The sequence below is a fragment of the Zonotrichia albicollis genome, chromosome 38 (assembly GCF_047830755.1).
Source record: "Zonotrichia albicollis isolate bZonAlb1 chromosome 38, bZonAlb1.hap1, whole genome shotgun sequence".
Classification (NCBI taxonomy): domain Eukaryota; kingdom Metazoa; phylum Chordata; class Aves; order Passeriformes; family Passerellidae; genus Zonotrichia; species Zonotrichia albicollis.
The window spans coordinates 17,059-43,055 of NC_133856.1; the positions used below are offsets into that span (position 1 = coordinate 17,059).

A 25,997-nucleotide genomic window follows, 5' to 3' on the forward strand; every position below is an offset into this window, starting at 1 on the left:
CCCAGTTTGGCTCCCACTCCGTCCCAGTTTGGCTCCCCAGTCCATCCCAGTTTGGCTCCAGTTTATCCCAGTTCATCCCAGTCCCTCCCAGTCCCTCCAGTCCCTCCCAGTCCATCCCAGTCATCCCAGTTTGGCTCCCAGTCCATCCCAGTTTGGCTCCCAGTCCCGTCCCAGTCCATCCCAGTCCATCCCAGTCCCTCCCAGTCCCTCCCAGTCACTCCCAGTCCATCCCAGTCCATTCCAGTCCATTCCCAGTCCCTCCCAGTCCATCCCAGTTCGGCTCTCACCGCTCAGGCGGGCCCAGGGCCTCTCCCGGGGGCCGCTTTGTCCCGCGGGGCCGCCTTGGTCAGAGCCTTCTCCTGGGGACGGACGGACGGACGGACGGACAGGGGGACAGACAGAGGGACAGACGGACAGGAGGGACAGAGGGACAGAGGGACAGAAGGACAGAAGAATGGACATGGGGACACACGGACACCGACGGACTGGACAGGGGGAGGACAGAGGGACAGACGGACAGGAGGGACAGATGGACAGAGAGGGACAGAAGGACTGAAGAATGGACATGGGACACACGGACACCGGGACAGACGGACAGACAGAGGGACAGAGGGACAGGGAGGGACAGACGGACACGGGGACATGGGAACGGACACGGGGACAGACAGAGGGACATGGGGACAGGGACAGACGGACAGAGGGACACGGGGACGCAGGGACAGAGGACAGGCAGGGGGACAGGGAGGGACAGACAGACACACGGACGGGGGACACAGGGACGGACACAAGGACAGACGGACACAGGGACAGGCAGGGGGACAGGGAGGGACAGACGGACACAGGGACAGGAGGGACACCAGGACAGATGGACAGAGGGACGGACAGGGGGACAGACAGAGGGACACCAGGACAGATGGACAGAGGGACGGACAGGGGACAGACAGAGGGACAGTGGGACACCAGGACAGATAGATGGACACGGGGACAGAGGGACACAGGGACAAGGGCATGGACACGGGGACAGGGAGGGACAGAGGGACAGGGATGGGGACAGACGGATGGACAGGGACAGAGACAGAGGGACAGAGGGACACGGGGACAAGACGGAGGGACACGGAGATGGACACAGGGACAGACGGACAGAGGGACAGGACAGGACAGACGGACGCTGTCAGGGATCCCGAGGCCCCCTTTGGATTCCTGGGCCCCTGTGGGGTCTGGGGTTTCCTATGGGTTTTGGGGTGTCCCTATGGGATCCAGGGGATTTTGGGGGTCCCAGGGGGTTTTTGGGATCCCCAGGGGGTTTTGGGGGGTCCCCAGGGGTTTTGGGGGGGTCCTGACCTCCACCAGGGTGTGCCAGTGCTCGATGGGCTTGGGGGATCCTATGGGATCCTTATGGGATCTTTATTGGGGTTTGCTATGGGTTTTGGGGTGTCCCTATGGGATTCCGGAGATTTTTGGGGGTCCCCAGGTGGGTTACTGAGAGTCTCCAGGAGGGTTTTGGGGGTCCCCAGGCGGTTTTGGGGTGTCCTGACCTCCACCAGGGTGTGCCAGTGCTTGATGGACTTGGGGGTTTCTATGGGATCATTATGGGATCTGGGGTCACCTATGGGTTTTTGGGGTGTCCCTATGGGATCCAGGGGGGTTTATGGGGGTCCTGGGGGGACTTTTGGGGTCCCAGGGGGATTTTGGGGGTCCTGACCTCCACCAGGGTGTGCAGTGCTTGATGGATTTGGGGGTTTCTATGGGATCCCTATGGGGTCTGGGGGTCCCTATGGGTTTTGGGGTGTCCCTATGGGATCCAGGGATTTTGGGGGGTCCCCAGGGAGATTTTTGGGGGGTCCTGACCTCCACCAGGGTGTGCCAGTGCTCGATGGGCTTGGGGGATCCTATGGGGTCCTTATGGGATCCCTATGGGGTCTGGGGTTCCTATGGGTTTTTGGGGTCCCCCAGGGGGATTTTGGGGTCTCCAGGGGTTTTGGGGGTCCCCAGGGAGATTTTTGGGGGGTCCTGACCTCCACCAGGGTGTGCCAGTGCTCGATGGGCTTTCGGGGGTTCGCCAACATCTGCGCCCAGTGCTCGCGGCCGGGGCCGTCGGCGTCGCTGCCCACGCGGCACAGCCCGATCACCTCGTTGTGCCCGATGCTGTCGGGGGAGGGGGGGGTCACAGGGGGTCAGGGGCACCCCAGAAAACCCCAAAATCACCCCCAAAATCCCCTAAAAAAACCCCTATTCTGTACGATCCCAAAAACCCCCAAAACGACCCCAAAACGGCCCCAAATCCAGCCCCGTTGGTTTCCCAGCCCGATCACCTCGTTGTGCCCAACGCTGTCAGGGGGGGTCACAGAGGGTCAGGGGCACCCCAAAAAACCCCAAAATATCCCCAAAAATCCCCTAAAAAAGCCCCTATTCTGTACGATCCCAAAAACGCCCAAAGTGACCCCAAAACGACCCCAAATCCGGCCCCATTGGTTTCCCTGCCCACCTGGCACAGCCCGATCACCTCGTTGTGCCCGATGCTGTCGGGGGGGTCACAGGGGGTCACAGGGGGTCAGGGGCACCTCAAAAAACCCCAAAATCACCCCCAAAATACCCCCAAAAATTTCCCAGTTAGAAGGACCCCAAAATGACCCCAAAATCCCCCAAAAGTAACCCCAAATCTGGCCCAACCAGAACAGCCCCATCACCTCCTCGAAACTGATTTTGGGGGATCACGGGGACCCCAAAACCATGGGAGGAACCCTAAAAACTCGGGGAGACCCCAAAATCCCCCCCAAAAAATCCCTGTTCTTCGGAACCCCAAAATCCCCCAAAATGACCCCAAATCCGGCCCAACCAGAACAGCCCCATCACCTTCAGGTGTCCAATCTTGGAGGGGTCAGGGGGACCCCAAAACCATGGGAGGAACCCCAAAACCCCCCTCAAATCCCCCCAAAAATCCCCATTCTTCGGAACCCCAAAATGAACTCAAAATTCCCCAAAACGACCCCAAATCCAGCCCAACCAGAACAGCCCCATCACCTCCTCATGCCTGATTTTGGGGGATCAGGGGGACCCCAAAACCAAGGGAGGAACCCTAAAAACTCGGGGAGACCCCAAAATCCCCCCCCAAAAATTCCCCGTTCTTCGGAACCCCAAAATCCCCCAAAATTACCCCAAATCCGGCCCAACCAGAACAGCCCCATCACCTTCAGGTGTCCAATCTTGGAGGGGTCAGGGGGACCCCAAAACCATGGGAGGAACCCCAAAACCCCCCTCAAATCCCCCCAAAAATCCCCCATTCTTCAGAACCCCAAAATCCCCCAAAATGAACTCAAAATCCCCCAAAACAAGCCCAAATCTGGTCCACCCACAACAGCCCCATCACCTCCTCCTGCCTGATTTTGGGGGATCAGGGGGACCCCAAAACCAAGGGAGGAACCCTAAAAACTCGGGGAGACCCCAAAATCCCCCCCAAAAATTCCCCATTCTGCAGGACCCCAAAATCCCCCAAAATGACCCCAAAATCCCCAAAACGACCCCAAATCTGGTCCACCCACAACAGCCCCATCACCTCCTCATGCCTCATTTTGGGGGATCAGGGGGACCCCAAAACCATGGAAGGAACCCCAAAATCCCCCCTCAAACCCCCCCAAAAATCCCTCATTCTGCAGGACCCCAAAATCCCCCAAAACGACCCCAAACCCGGCCCCGTTGGTTTCCCTGCCTCGATCACCTCAACCAAAGGGCGTCCCATTCCTCCAGGATGATCCCAAACACCCTAAAAACCCCAAAATCACCCCAAAATTCCCTCCAAAGATCCTCCCAGTACAAACCAGTACAAACCAGTTCAACCCAACAATGGCGACGATGTTGACGTCTCATGGAGGACGCCAACCAAGGAGCGTCCCATTGCTCCGGGATGACCCCAAATGCCCCAAAATCCCCAAAAATCACCCCAAAACCCTTCCAAGACCCCAAAATTCCTTCCAAAGACCCCCCAGTACAAACCAGTTCAAGCCAACAATGGTGATGACATCGATGTTCTCATGCAGGACGTCAACCAAGGAGCGTCCCATTGATCTGGGATGACCCCAAACACCCCAAATCCCCCAAAATCCCCCCAAAACCTCTCAATGACCCCTCAAAACCCCCAAGAGATCCCAAAGACCCTTCAAATTCCATCCAGGAGCCCTCCCAGTATAAACCAGTTCAACCCATCAATGGTGATGATGTTGACGTTCTCAAGGAGGACGTCAACCAAGGAGCGTCCCATTGCTCCAGGATGACCCCAAACACCCCAAAACCCCTCCAGGACCTCTCAAAGAACCCCAAAATTCCTTCCAAAGACTTCCCAGTACCTCCCAGTACAAACCAGTTGAACCCAACAATGATGACAACGTTGACGTTCTCATGGAGGACGTCAACCAAGGAGCGTGTCATCGATCTGGGATGACCCCAAATGTCCCAAAATCCCCAAAAATCACCCCAAACCCCCTCCAAGACCCCAAAATTCCCTCCAAAGACCCCCCCAGTAGCTCCCAGTACAAACCAGTTGAACCCAACAATGATGACAACGTTGACCTTCTTATGGAGGACGTCAACCAAGGAGCGTCCCATTGCTCCAGGATGACCCCAAACACCCCAAATCCCCCAAAATCACCCCAAAACCCCTCCAGGACCTCTCAAAGAACCCCAAAATTCCCTCCAAAGACTTCCCAGTACCTCCCAGTACAAACCAGTTCAACCCAACAATGACGACAACGCTGACGTTCTCATGTTGGACGTCAACCAAGGAGCATCCCATTGCTCCAGGATGACCCCAAATGTCCCAAAATCCCCTCAAGACCCCCCAGAGACCCCCAAAGATCCTTCAAATTCCATCCTGGAGCCCTCCCAGTACAAACCAGTTCAAGCCAACAATGATGACGACGTTGACGTTCTCATGTTGGACGTCAACCAAGGAGCGTCCCATTGCTCCGGGATGACCCCAAATGCCCCAAAATCCCCAAAAATCACCCCAAAACCCCTCCAGGACCTCTCAAAGAACCCCAAAATACCTTCCAAAGACTCTCCAGTACAAAACAGTTGAACCCAACAATGATGACAACGTTGACGGTCTCATGGAGGACGTCAACCAAGAAATGTCCCATTGCTCCAGGATGACCCCAAATGCCCCAAAACCCCCCAAAACCACCCAAAATGACCCCAAAACCTCTCCGGACGCCTCCCAGTGCGCACCAGTCGTAGTCGACGACGGCGATGGTGAGGCTGACGTGGTGCACGCTCTCGTGGGGCACGTCGAACACCAGCGCCTCGTTGTAGTTGGGGTTCAGCGTGTTCTTCTTGATGGACGTCTTGCGCTTCTTCAGCCGCCGGCCCTCGGCCATCAGCGAGGCCTTCACGTAGGGGTCTGCGGGCCCCACACACCCCATGGCACCCCAGAGCGCCCCACAATAATCCACGGGGCCCCATAGACCCCCATAGAACCCCCAGTACCCCATAGAACCCCATAATAACCTATGGACACCATAATAACCCATGGAACCCCACAGACCCCATAGAGCCCCATAATAATCCACAGAACCCCATAAAACCCCATAGAACCCCATAGCACCCCACAGAACCCCATAGATCCCATAGCACCCCATAGATCCCATAGCACCCCATAGAACCCCATAACACCCCATAGCACCCCATAGAACTCATAACACCCCACAGAACCCCATAGAACCTTATAATAACCTATGGACACCATAATAACCCATGGAACCACACAGACCCCATAGATCCCATAGCACCCCATAGAACCCATAGCACCCCATAGAACCCCATAGAACCTCATAGATCCCATAGCACCCCATAGATCCCATAGCACCCCATAGAACCCCATAGAACCTCATAGATCCCATAGCACCCCATAAAACCCATAACACCCCATAGAACCCCATGGATCCCATAGAACCCCATAGATTCCATAACACCCCATAGAACCCCATAGAACCCCACAGAACCCATAACACCCCATAGATCCCATAGCACCCCATAGATCCCATAGCGCCCCATAGATCCCATAGCACCCCATAGAACCCGATAGCACCCCATAGATCCCATAGAACCCCATAGATCCCATACCACCCCATAGCACCCCATAGATCCCACACCACCCCATAGATCCCATAGCGCCCCACAGAACCCATAGCGCCCCATAGAACCCCAATATACCCCATAATAACCCACAGGATCCCATAGACCACAAAACACCCCCAAAATCCACCCCCAAATCCCCCAAAACGACCCCAAAATCCCCCCAAATCCCCCCAAATGACCCCAAATGACACCTGTGACACACCTGTGACACACCTGTGACACCCCTGTGACACACCTGTGACTCACCTGAGTAGCCGGTGAGGTCCATGGCGCGCAGGTTGGAGGCGCGGATGACGGTGACCGTGAGGCGCCCGGCCGTGGGCAGGTAACAGAGCGAGAAGTTCACCTCGCCCAGGTCGGCCTTCTCCTGCGGGTGGGACAGGTGGGACAGGGACAGGTGAGACAGGTGGGACAGGTGAGACAGGTGGGACAGGTGGGACAGGTGGGACAGGGACAGGGACAGGTGGGACAGGTGAGGGGACAGGTGAGGGACAGGTAATGGGACAGGTGGGACAGGTAACAGAAATTCACCTTGCCCAGGTCGGCCTTCTCCTGTGGGTGGGACCGGTGGGATAGGGACAGGTGAGACAGGGACAGGTGAGGGACTAGGAACAGGTGAGGGACAAGTGAGAGGACAAATGAACACAGATGAGGGGACAGGTGGGACAGGGACAGGTAACAGAGCGAGAAATTCACCTCGCCCAGGTCGGCCTTCTCCTGCAGGTGGGACAGGTGAGGGGACAGGTGGGGGACAGGTGAGGGGACAGGTGAAGGACAGGTGAGGGATGGGGACGAGGACAGGTGAGGGGACAGGGACAGGTGCCATAGGTGCCTCCAGGTGACCCCCGTGGGTCACCATCTCCAGAAGGTTCTCCAGCCCCACCTGCTCACCTCACCTGTCCCATCACCCTGTCCTATGGAATTTCGAGGTGTTTTGGGGTTCTCCCTTTCTCCTCATGAGTTCCCCAAGATTTCAGTGTCCACTCACCCCCGTCCCCTCCTGGATGTCCCTCAGGTGACCATCTCCAGAAGGTTCTCCTCCACCATTTACCCCATGAATTTTTCATATTTTTCTGCATTTCTTTGGGGATTTTTTTTAGGAGTTTTGGGATCATTTTGAGGTTCCCCACATGTTCCCCAAGATTTCAACGTCCACTCACCCCTGTGCCCTCCTGGATGTCCATCTCCAGAAGGTTCTCCTGCACCATTTACCCCATGAATTTCTGGGGTTTCTTTTTCATGGGTTTTTCTGGAATTTTTAGGAGTTTTGGAATCTTTTAGGGCTCCCCACCATTTCCATGTCCACTCACCCCCGTGCCCTCCTGGATGTCCATCTCCAGAAGGTTCTCCAGCACCATTTACCCCATAAATTTTTGTGGTTTTTATGTTTTTTTCCAGGTTTTTTTAGGAGTTTTGAGGTCTTTGTGATGCTCCCCACGGGCTCCCCCACCATTCCAGCATCCACTCAGCCCCGTGCCCTCCTGGATGTCCATCTCCAGAAGGTTCTCCTGCACCATTTACCCCATGAATTTTTGTGGTTTTTATGGGGTTTTTTTCCAGGTTTTTTAGGAGTTTTGAGGTCTTTGTGATGCTCCCCACGAGTTCCCCACCATTTCCATGTCCACTCACCCCCGTGCCCTCCTGGATGTCCTTCCAGATGGCCACCTCGGGCCGCGCCTCGGCCGCCTCCAGCAGGTTGTCCATCACCACCTGCCCGATGAGGTCGTGCCGCGAGAAGCGGTCGAAGTCGTAGACGCTGAAGTGCAGCCGCCGCGCCGGCAGCTCGGCGAAGGGCACCCCGAAGCTGAAGGTCTCGTCCCACTCGGGGTTCAGCGTCCTCCTCAGCACCTTGGTCTGGAACTTCTTCTTGCGGTCGGGCAGCAGGTAGATCTTCACGTAGGGGTCCGAGAAGCCGTTGGAGTCCTTGGCCGGCAGGTCGCGGGCGCGCAGGACGCGCACCAGCAGCTGCTGGGAGCCGTACGAGTAGCGCAGGGACACCTGCAGGCGCCCGCACGGAGGGGACGCGGGGACACCGCCGGGGCCGCCACCGGGGCCGCCACCGGGGCCACCACCGCGGGCACCGCCCGGCTCGGCGTCACCGGCGGGGCCGTAGAGCTCGGGCTGGATCTGGCCCAGGTGGGCAGGGGGCTCCTCGGGCACCGGGGGCAGCGACGAGCTGGGGGGACACAGCAAGGGTGGGGTCAATGATGATTTTGAGGTCGTGGATTTGGGGGATTTGGGGTTGAGGATTTGGGGCTCAAAATGGGTTTGGAGTGAGGGATTTGGGGTTAGAGATGGTTTTGGGGTAACAGATTTTGGGGTTAAGGATGGTTTTGGGGTCATGAATTTGGGGTTAAGGATGGTTCTGGCATGAAGGATTTGGGGTTAGAGATGGTTTTGGGGTCGTGGGTTTGGGAGATTTGGGGTCACAGATTTGGGGTCTGAGATGGTTTTGAGATGGAGGTTTTGGGGTTAAGGATGGTTTTGGGGTGGGGTATTTGGAGTTAGATATGGTTTTGGGAAGGAGGATTTCGGGTTAGAGCTGGTTTTGGGATGGAAGATTTCGGGTTAGAGATGGTTTTGGGATGGAGGTTTTGGGGTTAAGGATGGTTTTGGGGTGCTGGATTTGGGGTTACAAATGGTTTTGGGATGGAGGTTTTGGGGTTAGAGATGGTTTTGGGGTCACAGATTTGGGGTTAGGGATGGTTTTAGGGTCAAGGATTTGGGGTTAACGATGGGTTTGGGGTGACGGATTTGGGGTTAAGGATGGTTTTGGAGTCATGAATTTGGGGTTAGAGATGGTTTTGGGATGGAGGATTTTGGGTTAGAGACAGTTTTGGGGTGCAGGATTTGGGTTTAAGGATGGTTTTGGGGTCACAGATTTGGGGGTAAGGATGGTTTTGGCGTCATGAATTTGGGGTTAGGGATGGTTTTAGGGTCAGGGATTTGGGGTTAATGATGGGTTTTGGGGAGCAAGATTTGGGGTTAGAGATGGTTTTGGGGTGATGGATTTGGGGTCAGCGTTGGTTTTGGGGTGAGGGATTTGGGGATTTGGCGAGGAGGATTTTGGATTAGGGATGATTTTGGGGTTGAGGATTTGGGGATTAGAGATGGTTTTAAGGATGAGGGATTTGGGAGAAAGGATGGTTTTGGGATGGGGATTTGGGGTTAGACAGACCCCCTGTCCCACCCAGCCCCCCTTGTCCCCACATCCTCCCATCCCCCCCTGTCACCCTCAAATGTCCCCAAATGTCCCCAATGTCCCCAAATGCCCCAAATTCCCCAATGTCCCCATGGTACCTAAATGTTCCCAAATCCCCCAAATGACAACAATCTCCCAGATGTCCCCCCAAATGTCCCTAATATCCCCAATGTCCCCATTGTCCCCAAATGTCCCCAATGTCCCCAAATGCCCCAATGTCCCCAAATATCTCCATTATCCCCAGATGTCTTGTGTCCCCAAATGTCCCCAATGTCCCCAATCCCCCAAATGCCCCCAACGTCACCAATGCCCCCAAATTTCCCAAATGTCCCCATTCCCCAAATGTCCCCAACGCCCCCAAGTGTCCCAATGTCCCCATGACCCAAAATGTCCCCATGGTACCCAAATGTCCCCAATTTCTCCAATATTCCCAATCCCACAATGTCCCCAAATTTCCCCAAATGCCCCAATGTCCCCAATCCCCCAAAGTCCCTAGATGTCCCAAATATCCCCAATGTCCCCAAATATCCCCAATGTCCCAAATGTCCCCAAAGTCTCCAATATCTCCAATGTCCCCAATGTCCCCAACACCCTCAAGTGTCCTCAATTCCCCCAATGTCCCCAAATGTCCTCATTGTCCCCAAATCCCCCCATTTGTCCCCAATTTTCCTAAATCTCCCAAATGTCCCCAAACGTCCCCTAATCACCCCAAATGTCCCCAATATTTCCAATGTCCTCAATGTCCCCCAATGTCCCCAAGGTCCCCAAATGCCCCAAAATGTCCCAAATCCCCAATGTCCCCATGGTACCTAAGTGTCCCCAATGTTCCAAATGTCCCCAATGTCCCAAAATGTCCCCAAATGTCCCAAATCCTCCCATTGTCTCCAATGTTCTTAAATCTCCCCAAATGTCCCCAATATCTCCAATGTCCTCAATGTCCCCCAATGTCCCCAGGGTCCCCAAATGCTCCAAAATGTCCCCAAATCCCCAAACGTTCCCATGGTACCTAAGTGTCCCCAATGTTCCAAATGTCCCCAATGTCCCAAAATGTCCCCAATGTCCCCAATGTCCCAAAATGTCCCCAAATCCCCCATTGTCCCCAATGTTCCTAAATCTCCCCAAATGCCCCCAATATCTCCCATGTCCCCAATGCCCCAAATGCCCCCAATATCTCCAATGTCCCCAAATGTCCCAAATCCCCAAAGTCCCTAGATGTCTCAAATGTCCCAAAATGTCCCCAATATCCCAAATCCCCCCAAATACCCCAAAATGTCCCAAATCCCCAAACGTCCCCATGGTACCTAAGTGTCCCCAATGTCCCAAAATTTCCCCAATGTCACCAAATGCCCCAAATGTCCCCAAATCCTCCCACTGTCCCCAATGTTCCTACATCTCCCAAATGTCCCCAACATCTCCCATGTCCCCAATGCCCCAAATGTCCCCAATATCTCCAATGTCCCCAAATGTCCCAAATCCCCAAAGTCCCTGGATGTCTCAAATGTCCCAAAATGTGCCCAATATCCCAAATGTCCCCAAAAGGTCCCCAAAACCCCCCCACCCCCCTTACCTGCCGCCCATCACCCCCCCCGAGCTGCTGCGAGGGGACGCTGGGCAGCCCCCCCGCCCCTCCCCCACCGTCCCCCCCAAACTCGGGGGGGCCCTGGGGGGGTCCCGAGCCGGGCAGGGGGAGGGGCGTGGCCAGGGGCGGGGCCAAGCCCCGGGACCCCCCCCCAATTTCGGGGCAGGGCCCCATGTCCAGGTAGCAGCGCTCGGGGGGGGGCTCGGGGGGGTCCCCCCGGTCGGGGAGGGGGTCCCCAAAAGGGCCCGGAGCCCCCCCCGGCCCCCCCAGGCCGCCTTGGGGGGGGTCTTTCCTCGGGGGGGCCCCCCCGGGACCCCCCTTGTGGCGCCAGGGGACCCAGCAGAGCTTCCAGGAGACGAAGAGGGAGACGCCGAGCAGGACCAGGCCGCAGAAGGTGACGATGACGGAGAGCAGCGACACCGACACCTCTGGGGAGAACAAAATTGACCTAAATCAGACAAGTTAACCCAAAATTAACCAAAAGGCAAAAAAAAACCCCATAAAAATCCATCCAGGATTGACCAAAATCCACCCAGAATTCACAGAAATCCACACAAGCACCCTGAGCAAGACCAGGCTGCAGAAGGTGACGATGACGGACAGCAGTGACACCGAAACCTCTGAGGGATAAAATCACCCAAAATAAACCAAAATTAACCCAAAATTATCAAAAATACAAAAAAACCCCCATATAAATCCATCCAGATTAGATCAAAATCCAGCCAGGATTGCCCCAACCCCCCAGCAGGACCAGGCCGCAGAAGGTGACGATGACAGAGAGCAGCGACACCGACACCTCTGAGGGATAAAATAACCCAAAATTAACCAAATTCAACCCACATTCTATACAAAATGCACAAAAATGTACACAAAATCTGCAAAAATCCACTTAAAAATCCAGCCAGGATTGACCAAAATCCAGCCAGGATTGCCGCAAACCCCAGCAGGACCAGGCCGCAGAAGGTGACGATGACGGAGAGCAGCGACACCGAAAACTCTGAGGGATAAAATCACCCAAAATAAATCAAAATTAACCCAAAATTATCAAAAATACAAAAAAAACCCCATAAAAATCCAGCCAGATTTGATCAAAATCCAGCCAGGATTGCCCCAAACCCCCAGCAGGACCAGGCCGCAGAAGGTGACGATGACAGAGAGCAGCGACACCGACACCTCTGGGGGGAAAATAACCCCAAAATTAACCAAATTCAACTCAAATTCTACACAAAATGCACAAAAATGTACACAAAATCTGCAAAAATCCACTCAAAAATCACAAAAATCCAGCCAGGATTGACCAAAATCCATCCAGAATTGCCCCAAACCCCAACAGGACCAGGCCGCAGAAGGTGACGATGACGGAGAGCAGTGACACCGACACCTCTGGGGAGAACAAAATTGACCTAAATCAGACAAATTTAACCCAAAATTAACCAAAATGCAAAAAAAACCCCATAAAAATTCGTCCAGGATTGACCAAAATCCAGCCAGGATTGCCCCAAACCCCAGCAGGACCAGGCCGCAGAAGGTGACGATGACGGAGAGCAGCGACACCGACACCTCTGGGGGGGAGAGTGACCAAAAATCACCAAAATTCAACCCAAAATCTGCAAAAATACAAAAAAAAACCCCATAAAAATCCAGCCAGATTTGATCAAAATCCAGCCAGAATTGCCCCAAACGCCAAGAGGACCAGGCCACAGAAGGTGACGATGACGGAGAGCAGCGACACCGAGACCTCTGGGGAGAACAAAATTGACCTAAATCAGACAAATTTAACCCAAAATTAACCAAAATGCAAAAAAACCCCCATAAAATTCGTCCAGGATTGACCAAAATCCACCCAGAATTCACAGAAATCCACACAAGCACCCTGAGCAAGACCAGGCTGCAGAAGGTGACAATGATGGAAAGCAGCGACACCGACACCTCTGGGGATAAAATAACCCAAAATTAACCAAATTCAACCCAAATTCTACACAAAATGCACAAGAATGTACACAAAATCTGCAAAAATCCACTCAAAAATCACAAAAATTCCAGCCAGGATTGACCAAAATCCAGCCAGGATTGCCCCAAACCCCAACAGGACCAGGCCGCAGAAGGTGACGATGATGGAAAGCAGCGACACCGACACCTCTGAGGGATAAAATCACCCAAAATTAACCAAAATTAACCCAAAATTATCAAAAATACAAAAAATCCCCATAAAAATCCAACCAGATTTGATCAAAATCCAGCCAGAATTGCCCCAAACCCCAACAGGACCAGGCCGCAGAAGGTGACGATGATGGAAAGCAGCGACACCGACACCTCTGGGAGGAAGAGAGACCCAAAATCACCCAAATTCAACCCAAAACTATCAAAAATACAAAAAATCCCCATAAAAATCCAGCCAGGATAGACCAAAATCCACCCAAACCCCTCAGGATGCCACTCCCAGCAGGACCAGGCTGCAGAAGGTGACGATGACGGAGAGCAGTGACACCGACACCTCTGGGGGGAAAATAACCCAAAATTAACCAAATTCAACCCAAATTCTAGACAAAATGCACAAAAATGCACACAAAATCTGCAAAAATCCCCTCAAAAATCACAAAAATTCCAGCCAGGATTGACCAAAATCCAGCCAGGATTGTCCCAAACCCCAGCAGGACCAGGCCACAGAAGGTGACGATGATGGAGAGCAGCAACACCGACACCTCTGAGGGATAAAATCACCCAAAATAAACCAAAATTAGCCCCAAATTATCAAAAATACAAAAAAAATTCCATAAAAATCCAGCCAGGATTGACCAAAATCCACCCAAATCCCTCAGGATGCCACTCCCAGCAAGACCAGGCCGCAGAAGGTGACGATGACGGAGAGCAGCGACACCGACACCTCTTGGGGAAAAATAACCCAAAATTAACCAAATTCAACTCAAATTCTACACAAAATGCACAAAAATGTACACAAAATCTGCAAAAATCCACTCAAAAATCACAAAAATCCTTCCAGATTTGATAAAAATCCAGCCAGGATTGCCCCAAACCCCAACAGGACCAGGCCGCAGAAGGTGACAATGACAGAGAGCAGCAACACCGACACCTCTGGGGAGGACAAACTTTACCAAAATCACCCAAATTCAACCCAAAATCCAATAAAATCAGCTAAAAAATCCAGCCAGAATTGACCAAAATCCAGGTGTATTGTACCTGTGCCAGCTGGCCGCAGGTGCCCGCGGTGCCACAGCAGGTGTGTGCAGGTGCACTGTACCTGTCCCTATGTGTGCCCAGGTGTGCCCAGGTGTGCCCAGGTGCGTGCCCAGGTGTGCTACCTGTATCAGCAGGCCTTGGGTGCCCGCGGTGCCGCAGCAGGTGTGTGCAGGTGTGCCCAGGTGCACTGTACCCGTGCCCAGCTGTACCCAGGTGTGTGCCCAGGTGTGCCCAGGTGTGTCTATACCCATGCCCAGGTGTGCCCAGCTGTACCCAGGTGTAACTCAGGTGTGCCCAGGTGTATCCCAGTGTAACCCAGCTGTACTCAGCTGTACCCAGGTGTGTCTATACCCATGCCCAGCTGTACCCAGCTGTACCCAGGTGTACCCAGGTGTGTCTATACCCATGCCCAGGTGTGCCCAGGTGTGTCTATACCCATGCCCAGCTGTACCCAGCTGTACCCAGGTGTACCCAGGTGTGCCCAGGTGTGTCTATACCCATGCCCAGGTGTGCCCAGGTGTGTCTATACCCATCCCCAGCTGTACCCAGGTGTACCCAGGTGTGCCCAGGTGTGTCTATACCCACGCCCAGGTGTGCCCAGGTGTGCCCAGGTGTGCCCATACCTGTATCCGCCGGCCGCGGGTGCCCGCGGTGCCGCAGCAGGTGTGTCTATACCCATGCCCAGGTGTGCCCAGGTGTGCCCAGGTGTGCCCAGGTGTGGTACCTGTATCAGGTGGCCGCGGGTGCCCGCGGTGCCGCAGCAGGTGTGTGCAGGTGTGCTGTACCCATTCCCAGCTGTACCCAGGTGTGTCTATACCCACGCCCAGGTGTGCCCAGGTGTGCCCAGGTGTGCCCAGGTGCCGTACCTGTATCTGCCGGCCGCGGGTGCCCGCGGTGCCGCAGCAGGTGTGTACAGGTGTGTCTATACCCATGCCCAGGTGTGCCCAGGTGTGCCCAGGTGTGCCCAGGTGTGTCTATACCCATGCCCAGCTGTACCCAGCTGTGCCCAGGTGTGCCCAGGTGTGCCCAGGTGCCCATACCTGTATCTGCCGGCCGCGGGTGCCCGCGGTGCCGCAGCAGGTCGGTGAACTCGAGGCAGCGCGCGTGGGGCGGGCGGGCGCGGGGGGCGAAGCAGAGCTCGTGCACCAGGCGCAGCGCGCTGCGGCAAACGTCCTCCTCGTAGTCCCCGGACATGGCCTGGCAACGGGGCAAAAACACGGGAAATTGGGAAAAAACGGGTGGAAAAATGAGGGGTTTGTGTTGCCCCAATATCCTGAAAAAATGGGAAAATTTGGGGAAAATACGGCCGAAATACGAAGATAATACACAGTGATAAATGTATGGGATAAATGTCCTCCTCGTAGTCCCCGGACATGGCCTGGCAACGGGGCAAAAACACGGGAAATTGGGAAAAAATGCGTGGAAAAATGAGGTGTTTGTGTTGCCCCAATTTCCTGAAAAAATGGGAAAATTTGGGGAAAATACGGCCGAAATACGAAGATAATACACAGTGATAAATGTATGGGATAAACGTCCTCCTCCTAGTCCCTGGACATGGCCTGGAAATGGGGAAAAAAACACAGGAAATTGGGAAAAAATGGGTGGGAAAATGAGATTTTTGCGATTTCTGGGTGTGGGAGAAAAATTGGGGGGGGGGAGAAATTGGGGAAAATAAGGAGAAAATACAAAGATAATACACAGTGATAAATGTATGGGATAAACGTCCTCCTCGTAGTCCCTGGACATGGCCTGGAAATGGGGAAAAAACACAGGAAATTGGGAAAAAATGGGTGGAAAAAATGAGGGTTTTGTGTTGCCCCAATATCCTGAAAAAATGGGAAAATTTGGGGAAAATACGGCCAAAATATGAAGAAAACACACAGTGATAAATGTATGGGATAAATGTCCTCCTCGTAGTCCCTGGACATGGCCTTGAAAATGGGGAAAAAACACAGGAAATTGGGAAAAAATGGGTGGAAAAACGAGATTTTTGAGATTTCTGGGTGTGGGGAAAAAAATGGGGAAAATAAGAAAAAAATACGAAGAAAATAAGCAGTGATAAATGTATGGGATAAACGTCCTCCTCGTAGTCCCTGGACATGGCCTGGAAAATGGGGGAAAACCACGGGAAACTGGGAAAAAACGGGCTGAAAAATTAGATTTTTGGGATGCCCAGATGTCCTGAAAAAATGGGGGGAAAATGTGGCAATTTGGGGAAAACGTGGAGAAAAATATGAATGAAATCATGCGGCAAATGTCCTCCTCGTAGTCCCTGGACGTGGCCTGGAAATGGGGAAAAACCACGGGAAATTGGGAAAAAATCGGTGGAAAAATGAGATTTTTGGGGTTTCTGGGTGTGGGGAAAAAATGGGGAAAATTGGGGAAAATAAGGAGAAAATACAAAGATAATACACAGTGATAAATGTATGGGATAAACGTTATCCTTATAGTCCCTGGACATGGCCTGGAAAATGGGGGAAAACCACGGGAAATTGGGAAAAAATGGGTGGAAAATGGGGGCTTTGGGATGCCCAGATGTCCTGAAAAAATGGGGGGAAAATGTGGAAATTTGGGGAAAATATGGAGAAAAATATGAATGAAATCATGTGGCAAATGTCCTCCTCGTAGTCCCTGGACGTGGCCTGGAAATGGGGAAAAAACACAGGAAATTGGGAAAAAATGGGCTGAAAAATTAGATTTTTGGGATGCCCAGATGTCCTGAAAAAATGGGGGGAAAACGTGGAAATTTGGGGAAAATACGGAGGAAAATACAGATGACATCAAGAGGCAAACGTCCTCCTCATAATCCTCAGACGTGGCCTGGAAATGGGGAAAAACATGGGAAATTGGGAAAAAATGGGTGGAAAAAATGAGATTTTTGGGGTTTCTGGGTATGGGGAAAAAATGGGGGAAAAATGAGGAAATTTGTGGAAAATATGGAGAAAATATGGGGAAAATGTTCTCCTCAAAGTCACCAGAAGTGGCTAAAAATGGGGGGGAAAATGGGCAAAAAAGAAAAAAAAGGGAAATAAAGGGGAGGAATGAGGAAAAAATGGGGGAAAATGGGGAAAATTTGGGGAAATTTGGGGAAAAATTGGGGGTGAATGGAGAGGGAAATGGGGAAAAATGGGGGGACGAGGAAAAAATGGTAAAATTGGTGAAAAATTGGGAAAAAATGTGGGGAAGGGCTAAAATGGGAGTGGTTAAAATGGGAAAAAATGGGTAAAAAATTGAGAAAAAAATGCAGGAAAAAATGGAGGAGAGGAATGAGGAAAAAATGGGAAAGATTGAGGAAAAAAATTGGGGAAAAAGGAGGAAACATAGGGAAAAATGGGGGGGGGAATGGATGGAAAAACAGGGGTAAACGTGGAGAAAATGGGAGAAAAAAGGGAAAAATTGGGCAAAAAACTTGGGGAAAAACATCCTGGTCATGATCCACAGATATGGGGGGAAAAATGGGATAAAACCACAGAAAAATGGGCAAAAATGGGAAAAAAAGTGGGAAAAATTCTCATCTAAGTCCCTGGACATGACCAGGGAAAAAAAATGGCGCTGGGCACACCTGGGCACACCTGGGCACACCTGGGCACACCTGGGCACACCTGGCACAGCACCTTCCATTTTAGCCCCTCCCCTTTTGGCCCCTCCCACTTTAGCCCCTCCCACTCTCGATCCCTTTAAGCCTCACCCTAAGCCCCTCCCATTTAACCACACCCACTTTAGCCCCTCCCCGATGAAGCCACGCCCCATAAAGCCCCACCCCTTTATGCCCTCCCCTTTAAACCCCACCCCTTTAAGCCCATCCCACTTTAGCCCCTCCCCTTTAAGCCCCACCCACTTAAGCCCCGCCCTGACAAAGCCACAACTCTTCAGGCTCCACCCCTTTAAGCCCCACCCCTTTAAGCACCTCCCATTTTAAGCCCCTCCCCTTTTTTAAACCCCACCCCTTTAGCCCCCACCCATTTAAGCCCCTCCCCCTCACTCCTCAGACATTTGAGCCCCTCCCCTTTAAGCCCCACCCACTTTAGCCACTCCTCCTTTAGCCACACCCATTTCAGCCCCTCCCATTTCAGCCCCTCCCATTTTAGCCCCTCCCAATTCAGCCCCACCCATTTAAGCCCCGCCCCCTCTCACCTTTGGGGTCTCCCGACTTCGGGGGGGTCAGAGGGGCCCGGGGGGGGGTCTGGGGGGGCGGGGGCCGGGCCATGGAGGGCGGGGCCAGGGGGGGCCCCCTCGCGTCACCTGTGGGGGGACAGCAATGAGGGGGATGCCACAGAAGTGACCCCAAAATGAACCCAAAATTCCCCCAAAAGGGCCCCAAAATTACCCCAAAATTATCTAAAAACTGACCCCAAATTGACCCCAAAAACTGACCCCAAAATGGCCCCAAAATTACCCAAAATGGCCCCAAAATTGACCCCAAAATGACCCAAAATCTCACCCCAAAAGTGACCCAAAATGGCCCCAAAAGTGAGCCTAAAAATGTCCATAAAATTACCCAAAACCTGACCCCAAAATGACCACAGAAGTGACTCCAAAATGGCCCCAAAATGACCCCAAAATGATCAAAATCTGACCCCAAAATGGCCCAAAAAGTGACCCCAAAATGGCCCCAAAATGACTCAAAACTTGACCCCAAAATGGCCCAAAAACTGACCCCAAAATGGCCCCAAAATGACACAAACTTGGCCCCAAAATTACTCAAAACTTGACCCCAAAATGGCCCCAAAAGTGACCCCAAGATGAGCAAAAATCTGACCCCAAAATGGCCCCAAAATGACCCAAAATCTCAACCCAATATGACCCAAAATCTCACCCCAAAATGGCCCCAAAAGTGACCCTAAAAATGTCCATAAAATCACCCAAAAACTGACCCCAAAATGACCCCAAACTGACCCCAAAAGTGACTCCAAAATGGCCCCAAAATGACCCAAAATGGCCCCAAAATGATCAAAACCTGACCCCAAAACTGACCCCAAAATGGCCCCAAAAGTGCCTCAGACCAGGTGTTACCCCAAAATTGCTCCCCAAAATCCCCGCCCCAAACACCTGAACCCCAAAATCCCTTCCCTAAATCTGCCCCACGCACCTGAACCCCAAAATCCCCACCCCAAAATCAGCCCTGCACACCTGAACCCCAAAACCCTCACCCCAAAATCAGCCCCACACACCTGAACCCCAAAATCCTCACCCCAAAATCAGCCCCACACACCTGAACCCCAAAATCCCTTCCCTAAATCTGCCCCACACACCTGAACCCCAAAATCCTCACCCCAAAATCAGCCCCATTACCTGCCCGCACACCTGAACCCCAAAAATCTGTTCCCCAATATCTGTCCCACTCACCTGAACCCCAACACCTGCACCCCAAAATCATCCCCCATTACCTGCCCTTCACACCTGACCCGATACCTGTCCCCCCAAAACCACCCCATAAAACCTGTCCCCCCAAAACTGCACCCATCACCTGCCCCACACACCTGAACCCCAAAATCCTCACCCCAAAATCAGCCCCACACACCTGAACCCCAAAATTCCCACCCCAAACCTGATCCAAACATCTGAACCCCAAAAACCCTCACCCAAAAATCAGCCCCACACACCTGAACCCCAACACCTGCACCCCAAAATCAGCCCCGCACACCTGAACCCCAAAATCCTCACCCCAAAATCAGCCCCATTACCTGCCCGCACACCTGAACCCCAAAAATCTGTTCCCCAATATCTGTCCCACTCACCTGAACCCCAATACCTGCACCCCAAAATCATCCCTTCACACCTGAACCCCGATACCTGTCCCCCCAAAACCACCCCATAAAACCTGTCCCCCCAAAACCGCCCCCCATCACCTGCCCCACACACCTGAACCCCAAAACCCTCCCCCAAAATCAGCCCCACACACCTGAACCTCAACACCTGCACCCCAAAACCGCCCCCCATCACCTGCTCCACACACCTGAACCCCAAAATCCTCACCCCAAAATCAGCCCCATTACCTGCCCACACACCTGAACCCCCAAATTACCCCAACACCTGAACCCCAAATACCTGCACCCCAAAATCAGCCCCGTCACCTGCCCCACACACCTGAACCCCCAAAACCATCCCCTACACCTGCATCCCTCACACACCTGAACCCCAAAACCGCCCCCCAAAATCAGCCCCAAACACCTGAACCCCCAAAACTGCCCCCTGAAACCTGTCCTCCATCACCTGCCCCCACACCTGTACCCCAAAATCAGCCCCACACACCTGAACCCCAAATACCTGAACCCCTCAAATCTGCTCTCCATCACCTGAACCCCAAAGCCACCTCCAAATCAGCCCCCCACACCTGAACCCCAAACACCTGCACCCCAAAATCAGCCTCGCACACCTGAACCCCAAAACCGCCCCCCAAATTCAACCTCACGCACCTGAACCCCAACACCTGTCCCCCCCAAATCCTCTCTCCATCACCTGCCCCCCCACACCTGTCACCCCCAAATCCCCCCAAAACCTCCCCCCCACCCCTCTCCCACCCCCACCTGCCCCCCATCACCTGCCCCCCCCACCTGAACCCCCAAAATCCCCCCAAAATCTCCCCCCGCCCCCCCCCCGGACCCCGCGGTCCCTCCGGCCGGGCCCCGCTCACCTGCCGGCCCGAGCGGAGCCGAGCGGAGCCGAGCGGAGCCGAACCGGAGCCGAGCGGAGCCGAACCGGCCCGAGCGGCACCGAGCGGAGCCGAACCGGCCCGAGCGGCACCGAGCGGAGCCGAACCGGCCCGAGAGGCACCGAGCGGAGCCGAACCGGCCCGAACCGCAGCCGAGCGGTGCCGAAGGTGGCCGGGAGGAGCCGATGGGAGCCGAGAGGGGCCGAGCGCGGCCGGCAGGTGCCGAGAGGATTCGGCTGCGCCCGGAGAGAGCGGGGAGGGGGCGGCTGGGGGGGATTTTGGGGGGATTTCTGGGGGGATTTTGGGGGAGTTATGGGGGATTTGGGGGGGATTTTGGGGGGCTATGGGGAGGGTTTATGGGGGGATTATTGGGGGGTTGTGGGGGGATTGTTGGGGGGATTATTTGGGGGATTATTGGGGGGATTATTGGGGGGCTATGGGGGGATTTATTACGGAGATTATTGGGGGGCTATGGGGGTTTATGGGACATTTTGAGGGCATTATTGGGGGGGTTGGGGGGCTAAAGGGGGATTTCGGGGGGCTATGGGGGATTATGGGGGGATTATTGGGGGGATTATGGGGGGCCATAGGGGATTTATTGGGGAGATTATTGGGGGGTATGGAGGGGGTTTATGGGGATTATTGGGGGGCTATGGGGGGATTACTTGGGGGATTTTTGGGGGGGTTTGAGGAGATTTATGGGGGGCTATATGGGGATTTTGGGGGGACTATTGGGGGGATTTTGGGGGGCTGTGGGGCATTATTGGGGGGTTTATAGGGGGATTATTGGGGAGAGTTTGTGGGGTTTTGGGGGCGATTATTGGGGAGAGTTTGAGGGGATTATTGGGGGGCTATAGGGGATTTATGGGGGGATTTGGGAGGGGTTTTGGGGGGGATTTATTGGGGGGATTATTGGGGGGATTATTGGGGTGGTTTATGGCGGGATTATTGAGGGGCTATGGGGGATTTTGGGGGGATTTTTGGGGGGATTAATGGGGGGGTTTATGGGGAACTATGGGGAGATTTGGGGGGATTATTGGGGGGCTATGGGGGGTTTATTGGGGGATATGGGAGGGTCTAGGGGGATTATTGGGGGATCTATTGGGGTCCTATGGGGGGTTACTGAGGGATTTTTGGGAGTTTATGGGCGGATTTTGGGGCCATTTTGGGGGAATTATTGGGGGATTTTGGGGGGCTATGGGGGATTTTGGGGGGGATTTATTGGGGAGATTTTTGGGAGAATATTGGGGGGTTTATGGGGGGATTATTGAGGGGCTATGGAGAGATATTGGGGGGATTTTTGGGGGAATATTGGGGGGATTTGAGGGGATTTATGGGGGCTTTATGGGGGGACTTTGGGGGATTATTGGGGGGCTATGGGGGATTATGGGGGGATTATTTGGGGGATTATTGGGGGATCTATGGGGGATCTATGGAGGAATAATTTGGGAGACTATGGGAGACTCTATAGGGAATTATTGGGGGGCTGTGGGGGTCCTTATGGGGGGATCTATGGGGAAATTATTGGGGGATTATTGTGGGGTCTGTGGGGGATTATTGGGGGCTATTGGGGGATCTATTGGGGGATTATTGGAGGAGCTATGGGGGATTTTTGGGGGGTCTATGGGGGAACTACAGGGCAATATGAGGAAATTATTAGGGGATTATTGGGGGGCTCTGAGTGTCATTATGGGGGGATATGGGGGTGGCTGTGGGGGAATTATTGGGGGGTCTATATGGGGGTCTATGGGGGATTATTGGGGGTCTATGGGAAAATTATTTGGGGGTCTATGGGAAAATTATTTGGGGATCTATGGGGGATTATGGGGGGGGACTATGGGGGCTCTATTGGGGGATCTATGGAGGATTATTGGGGGGAATTATGGGGGTCCTTATGGGGGTCTATGGGGAAATTATTGGGGAGATTATGGGGGGGGTTGGGGGAGACTCTGGGGGTTCTATGGGGGATCTATGGGGGATTATTGGGGGTTCTTATGGGGGGATATTGGGGGTCTATGGGGGAATTATGGGGCAATATGAGGAAATTATTAGGGGATTATTGGGGGGTCTTTGGGGGGGCCTAAGGGGGAATTATTAGGGAGCTATGGGGGATTTTTGGGGGATTTTGGGGGGATTATTGGGGGGCTATGGGGGATTTTTGGGGGGACTATGGGGGGCTCTATGAGGGATTATTAGGGAGATATGAGGAAATTATTAGGGGATTACTGGGGGGTCTTTGGGGGGATATTTGGGGGAATTTTGGGGGGATTTTTGGGGGGCTATGGAAGATTTATGGAAGATTATTGGGAGATTATTGGGGAAATTATTGGGGGATTATTGGGGGGTCTATGGGGGATTATTGGGGGGACTGTGGGGGTCCTTATGGGGGGATATGGGGGGGCTCTATGATGGAATTATTGGGGGATTATTGGGGGGATATGGGGGGGTCTAAGGGGGAATTATTGGGGGTCTAAGGGGGAATTATCGGGGGTATTGATGGGGAAATTTTGGGGGGTTTATTGGGGGGTTTATGGGGGATTTTTGGGGGGTTTTGGGGTGATTTTGGGGGGATAATTGGGGGTCTTTGGGATTTTGGCGGGCATTTGGGGGGATTTAGGGACGGATTTGGGGGATCTGGAGGGTCTATGGGGTGATCCCTATAGGAGGTTTTGTGGGCGTGGCCCAAACGAGGGGGCGTGGCCTTCAGGGGAAGGCGTGGCCCAGAGAACGGGCATGGCAAAAAGGGGGCGTGGCCCCAAGAGGAGGGGGCGTGGCCACACCCAATCACCGCCGGGCCGCCAGGGGGCGCTGTTGAAAGGGGGCGTGGTCAAGAAATGGGTGTGGCCAAGAAAGGGGCGTGGTCAAGTCCCGCCCTTGCACACAGGTGTGAACCCATGTGGGGGCCGTGTGCAAAAACCCCCTCCCATTGCACACCCACCTGGCCACGCCCACCCTATTTTGCACACTTGGCCCCGCCTCTTTTGCACGCCCCGCCCCTCCCCCACCGCTTGCACACCCAGGCAAAGAAACTTCCAGAACGCGTCCGTCCGTTCATTAATGAATTCGTTATTAATTAATTACTGAATTATTAATTAATTATCCCGTAATTACACCCGAGCCGCTGCGTGGGGTGGGGGAGGGGCGCGGGGTGTGGGGGGGAGGGGCAGCTCGGCAGCGCTTTGGGGGTGGGGGAGGGGCTTTGAAAAGGGGGAGGGGCTTTGAAAGGGGAGGGGCTTTGAGGGGATGGGGGCGGGGTTTGATTTTCTCTATAATTGGCGGGGAAAAAAGGGAGGGGGCGGGGCTTGTTGGACGGGTGGGGGAGGGGCTTTGGCGGGTGGGGGGAGGGGCCGTGAGCTCGCCCCTCCCCCCGCCCCCCCCGCTTTGGGTCACAGTGAATTTTTTGGGGGGAGGGGAGAGGGGTTTGAGGAGGGGGGGGGTGCGCCCCTCCCCCACCCTGGGGGCGGGGTTTATTTGGGGGAGGGGGCGGGGTCTGGGGTGGGGGAGGGGCGCTGGAAGACATTCGAGTGGGGGTCGTTGCCTCTTTAAAGGGGGCGGGGCTTTGGGGGGTGGGGGAGGGGCCACGACCCTGAGAGAGCCCTTAGAGATGGGGGGGAGGGGCGGGGCTTGGGGGGGCGGGGCCCGTGAGCATGCGGGGCACGGGCGGGGGGAGGGGCGGGGTGGCACGCGCGTGTGCAAAGGGGGGGAGGGGGAGGGGCACGCTCGTGTGTAAAGGGGGAGTGGCTCAGAGCGCGTGTGCAAAGAGGGGGAGGGGTGAGTGTGCAAGGGGAGGGGCACGCGCGTGTGCAAGGGGGGAGGGGTGAGTGTGTGTGGGGGAGTCGGTGGGAGTGCAAGTGATGGCGAGAGTGTCACACACGAGTGTGCAAAGGGGCGTGAGTGAGTGTGCAAGGGGCATGGGTGAGTGTGCACAGGATGGGGTGAGTGCGTGGCACACGAGTGTGCAAGGTTGTGAGTGTGTGTGCAAGGAAGAGTGAGTGTGCCAGGGATGGGGCGAGTGTGTTGCACACAAGTGTGTAAGAGGGGGTGGAAGAATGGCAAACAAGTGTGCAAGGAGGCTGGGTGGGTGTGCAAGGGATGGTTTAAGCGTGGGGGTCATGAGTGTGCAAGGGCTGTGTGTGAGACGGGCTGTGAGTGTGCAAAGGGTGTGTGTGGGTGTCAGTGAGTGTGCAAGGAGGGGGTGCAAGGAGGTGTGAGTGTGCAACGAGAAAGCAGCGAGTGTTCAAGGGGCGGCTGATTGTGAGCTGTGAGTGTGCAAGGTGTGTCAGAGCGGCTGCGAGTGTGCAGAGTGCAAGTGAGTGTGCAAGAGCACATTGCGAGTGCGTGACACACATGGGAGTGTGCAAGGGACACGTAACAGTGAGTGTGTGATCCTTGCACACGCGCGTGCTTGGGGCCGCCGTCACCCCCACATGCGCGTGCAAGCCTTGCACACGCGCGTGCCCGGCCTTGAGGGGGATCCCACCCCCCCCTTTGCACGCCCGGTCACACTCCCACGTCCCCTTGCACGCCCAGGGGCTCTTGCACGCCCGGCGGTGCCTCCCGTTGCACACTCGTTGCCTCTTGCACGCCCGGGTCCGGCGCCACGTTCGCGTCTTGTTGCACAATCACTGCCTCTTGCACAATCATCGCCTCTTGCACAATCATGTCCTGTTGCACGCCCCGCCTCCGCCGCCTGTTGCACGCCCAGGAGCTCCCCTTGCACGCCCGGCTCCCATTGCACGCCCATGTCCACGTCCGGCAGCTCCTGTTGCACGCCCACGTGTCCTTGCACGCCCATCTCCGGTTGCACACCCATCTCCACGTCCCACAGCGTGCCGGGCACTCCTTGCACGCCCAGCTCCGGTTGCACGCCCATCTCCACGTCCCGTTGCACGCCCAGCTCCCGGTGCACGCCCGGCTCCCATTGCACGCCCAGCTCCAGCTGCCGTTGCACGCCCAGCTCCTGTTGCACGCTCAGCTTCCTCTGGATCTCCACCTCCCGTTGCACACCCAGCTCCTGTTGCACGCTCAGCCGCCGCTGCGCCTCCAGCTGTTGCACACTCAGCTTGCGCTGCTGCTGTTGCACGCTCAGATCCCGCCGGGCGCCCAGGTCCATCTCCTGTTGCACACTCAGCTCCCGTTGCACGCTCACGTCCCACCGGATGCCCACGTCCACGTCCCGGCGCCCGCTGTCCACGTCCCGTTGCACACTCAGCGCACACCCGCCGCACCCCCGCGCG

General features: G+C 54.7%; 1 protein-coding gene across 1 annotated transcript; it reads right to left on the reverse strand.

The window, feature by feature from the left end:
- Nucleotides 1–249: 249 nt before the first annotated feature.
- On the reverse strand, nucleotides 250–18,775 carry SYT3 (synaptotagmin 3). The gene is made up of 8 exons (XM_074531640.1): nucleotides 18,243–18,775; nucleotides 15,149–15,305; nucleotides 10,882–11,338; nucleotides 7,759–8,305; nucleotides 6,376–6,496; nucleotides 5,221–5,392; nucleotides 2,016–2,145; nucleotides 250–359 (listed from the first exon to the last, which is right to left on the reverse strand). Exons 2-8 carry the CDS (start codon nucleotides 15,300–15,302, stop codon nucleotides 291–293), a joined length of 1,650 nt encoding a protein of 549 aa, XP_074387741.1. The 5' UTR covers nucleotides 15,303–15,305; nucleotides 18,243–18,775; the 3' UTR covers nucleotides 250–290.
- Between the last annotated feature and the right edge of the window lie 7,222 nt (nucleotides 18,776–25,997).

Bases quoted from the DNA above. Each gene is read 5' to 3' on its own strand.
- SYT3 (XM_074531640.1), bottom strand. From the start codon at position 15,302: ATGTCCGGGGACTACGAGGAGGACGTTTGCCGCAGCGCGCTGCGCCTG. The intron at 11,339-15,148 runs GTATGGGCACCT...TGTTCTCCCCAG, and splicing joins CCCGCGGCCGGCAGATACAG to AGGTGTCGGTGTCGCTGCTC. The intron at 360-2,015 runs GTCAGGACCCCC...GTCCGTCCCCAG, and splicing joins ACTGGCACACCCTGGTGGAG to GAGAAGGCTCTGACCAAGGC.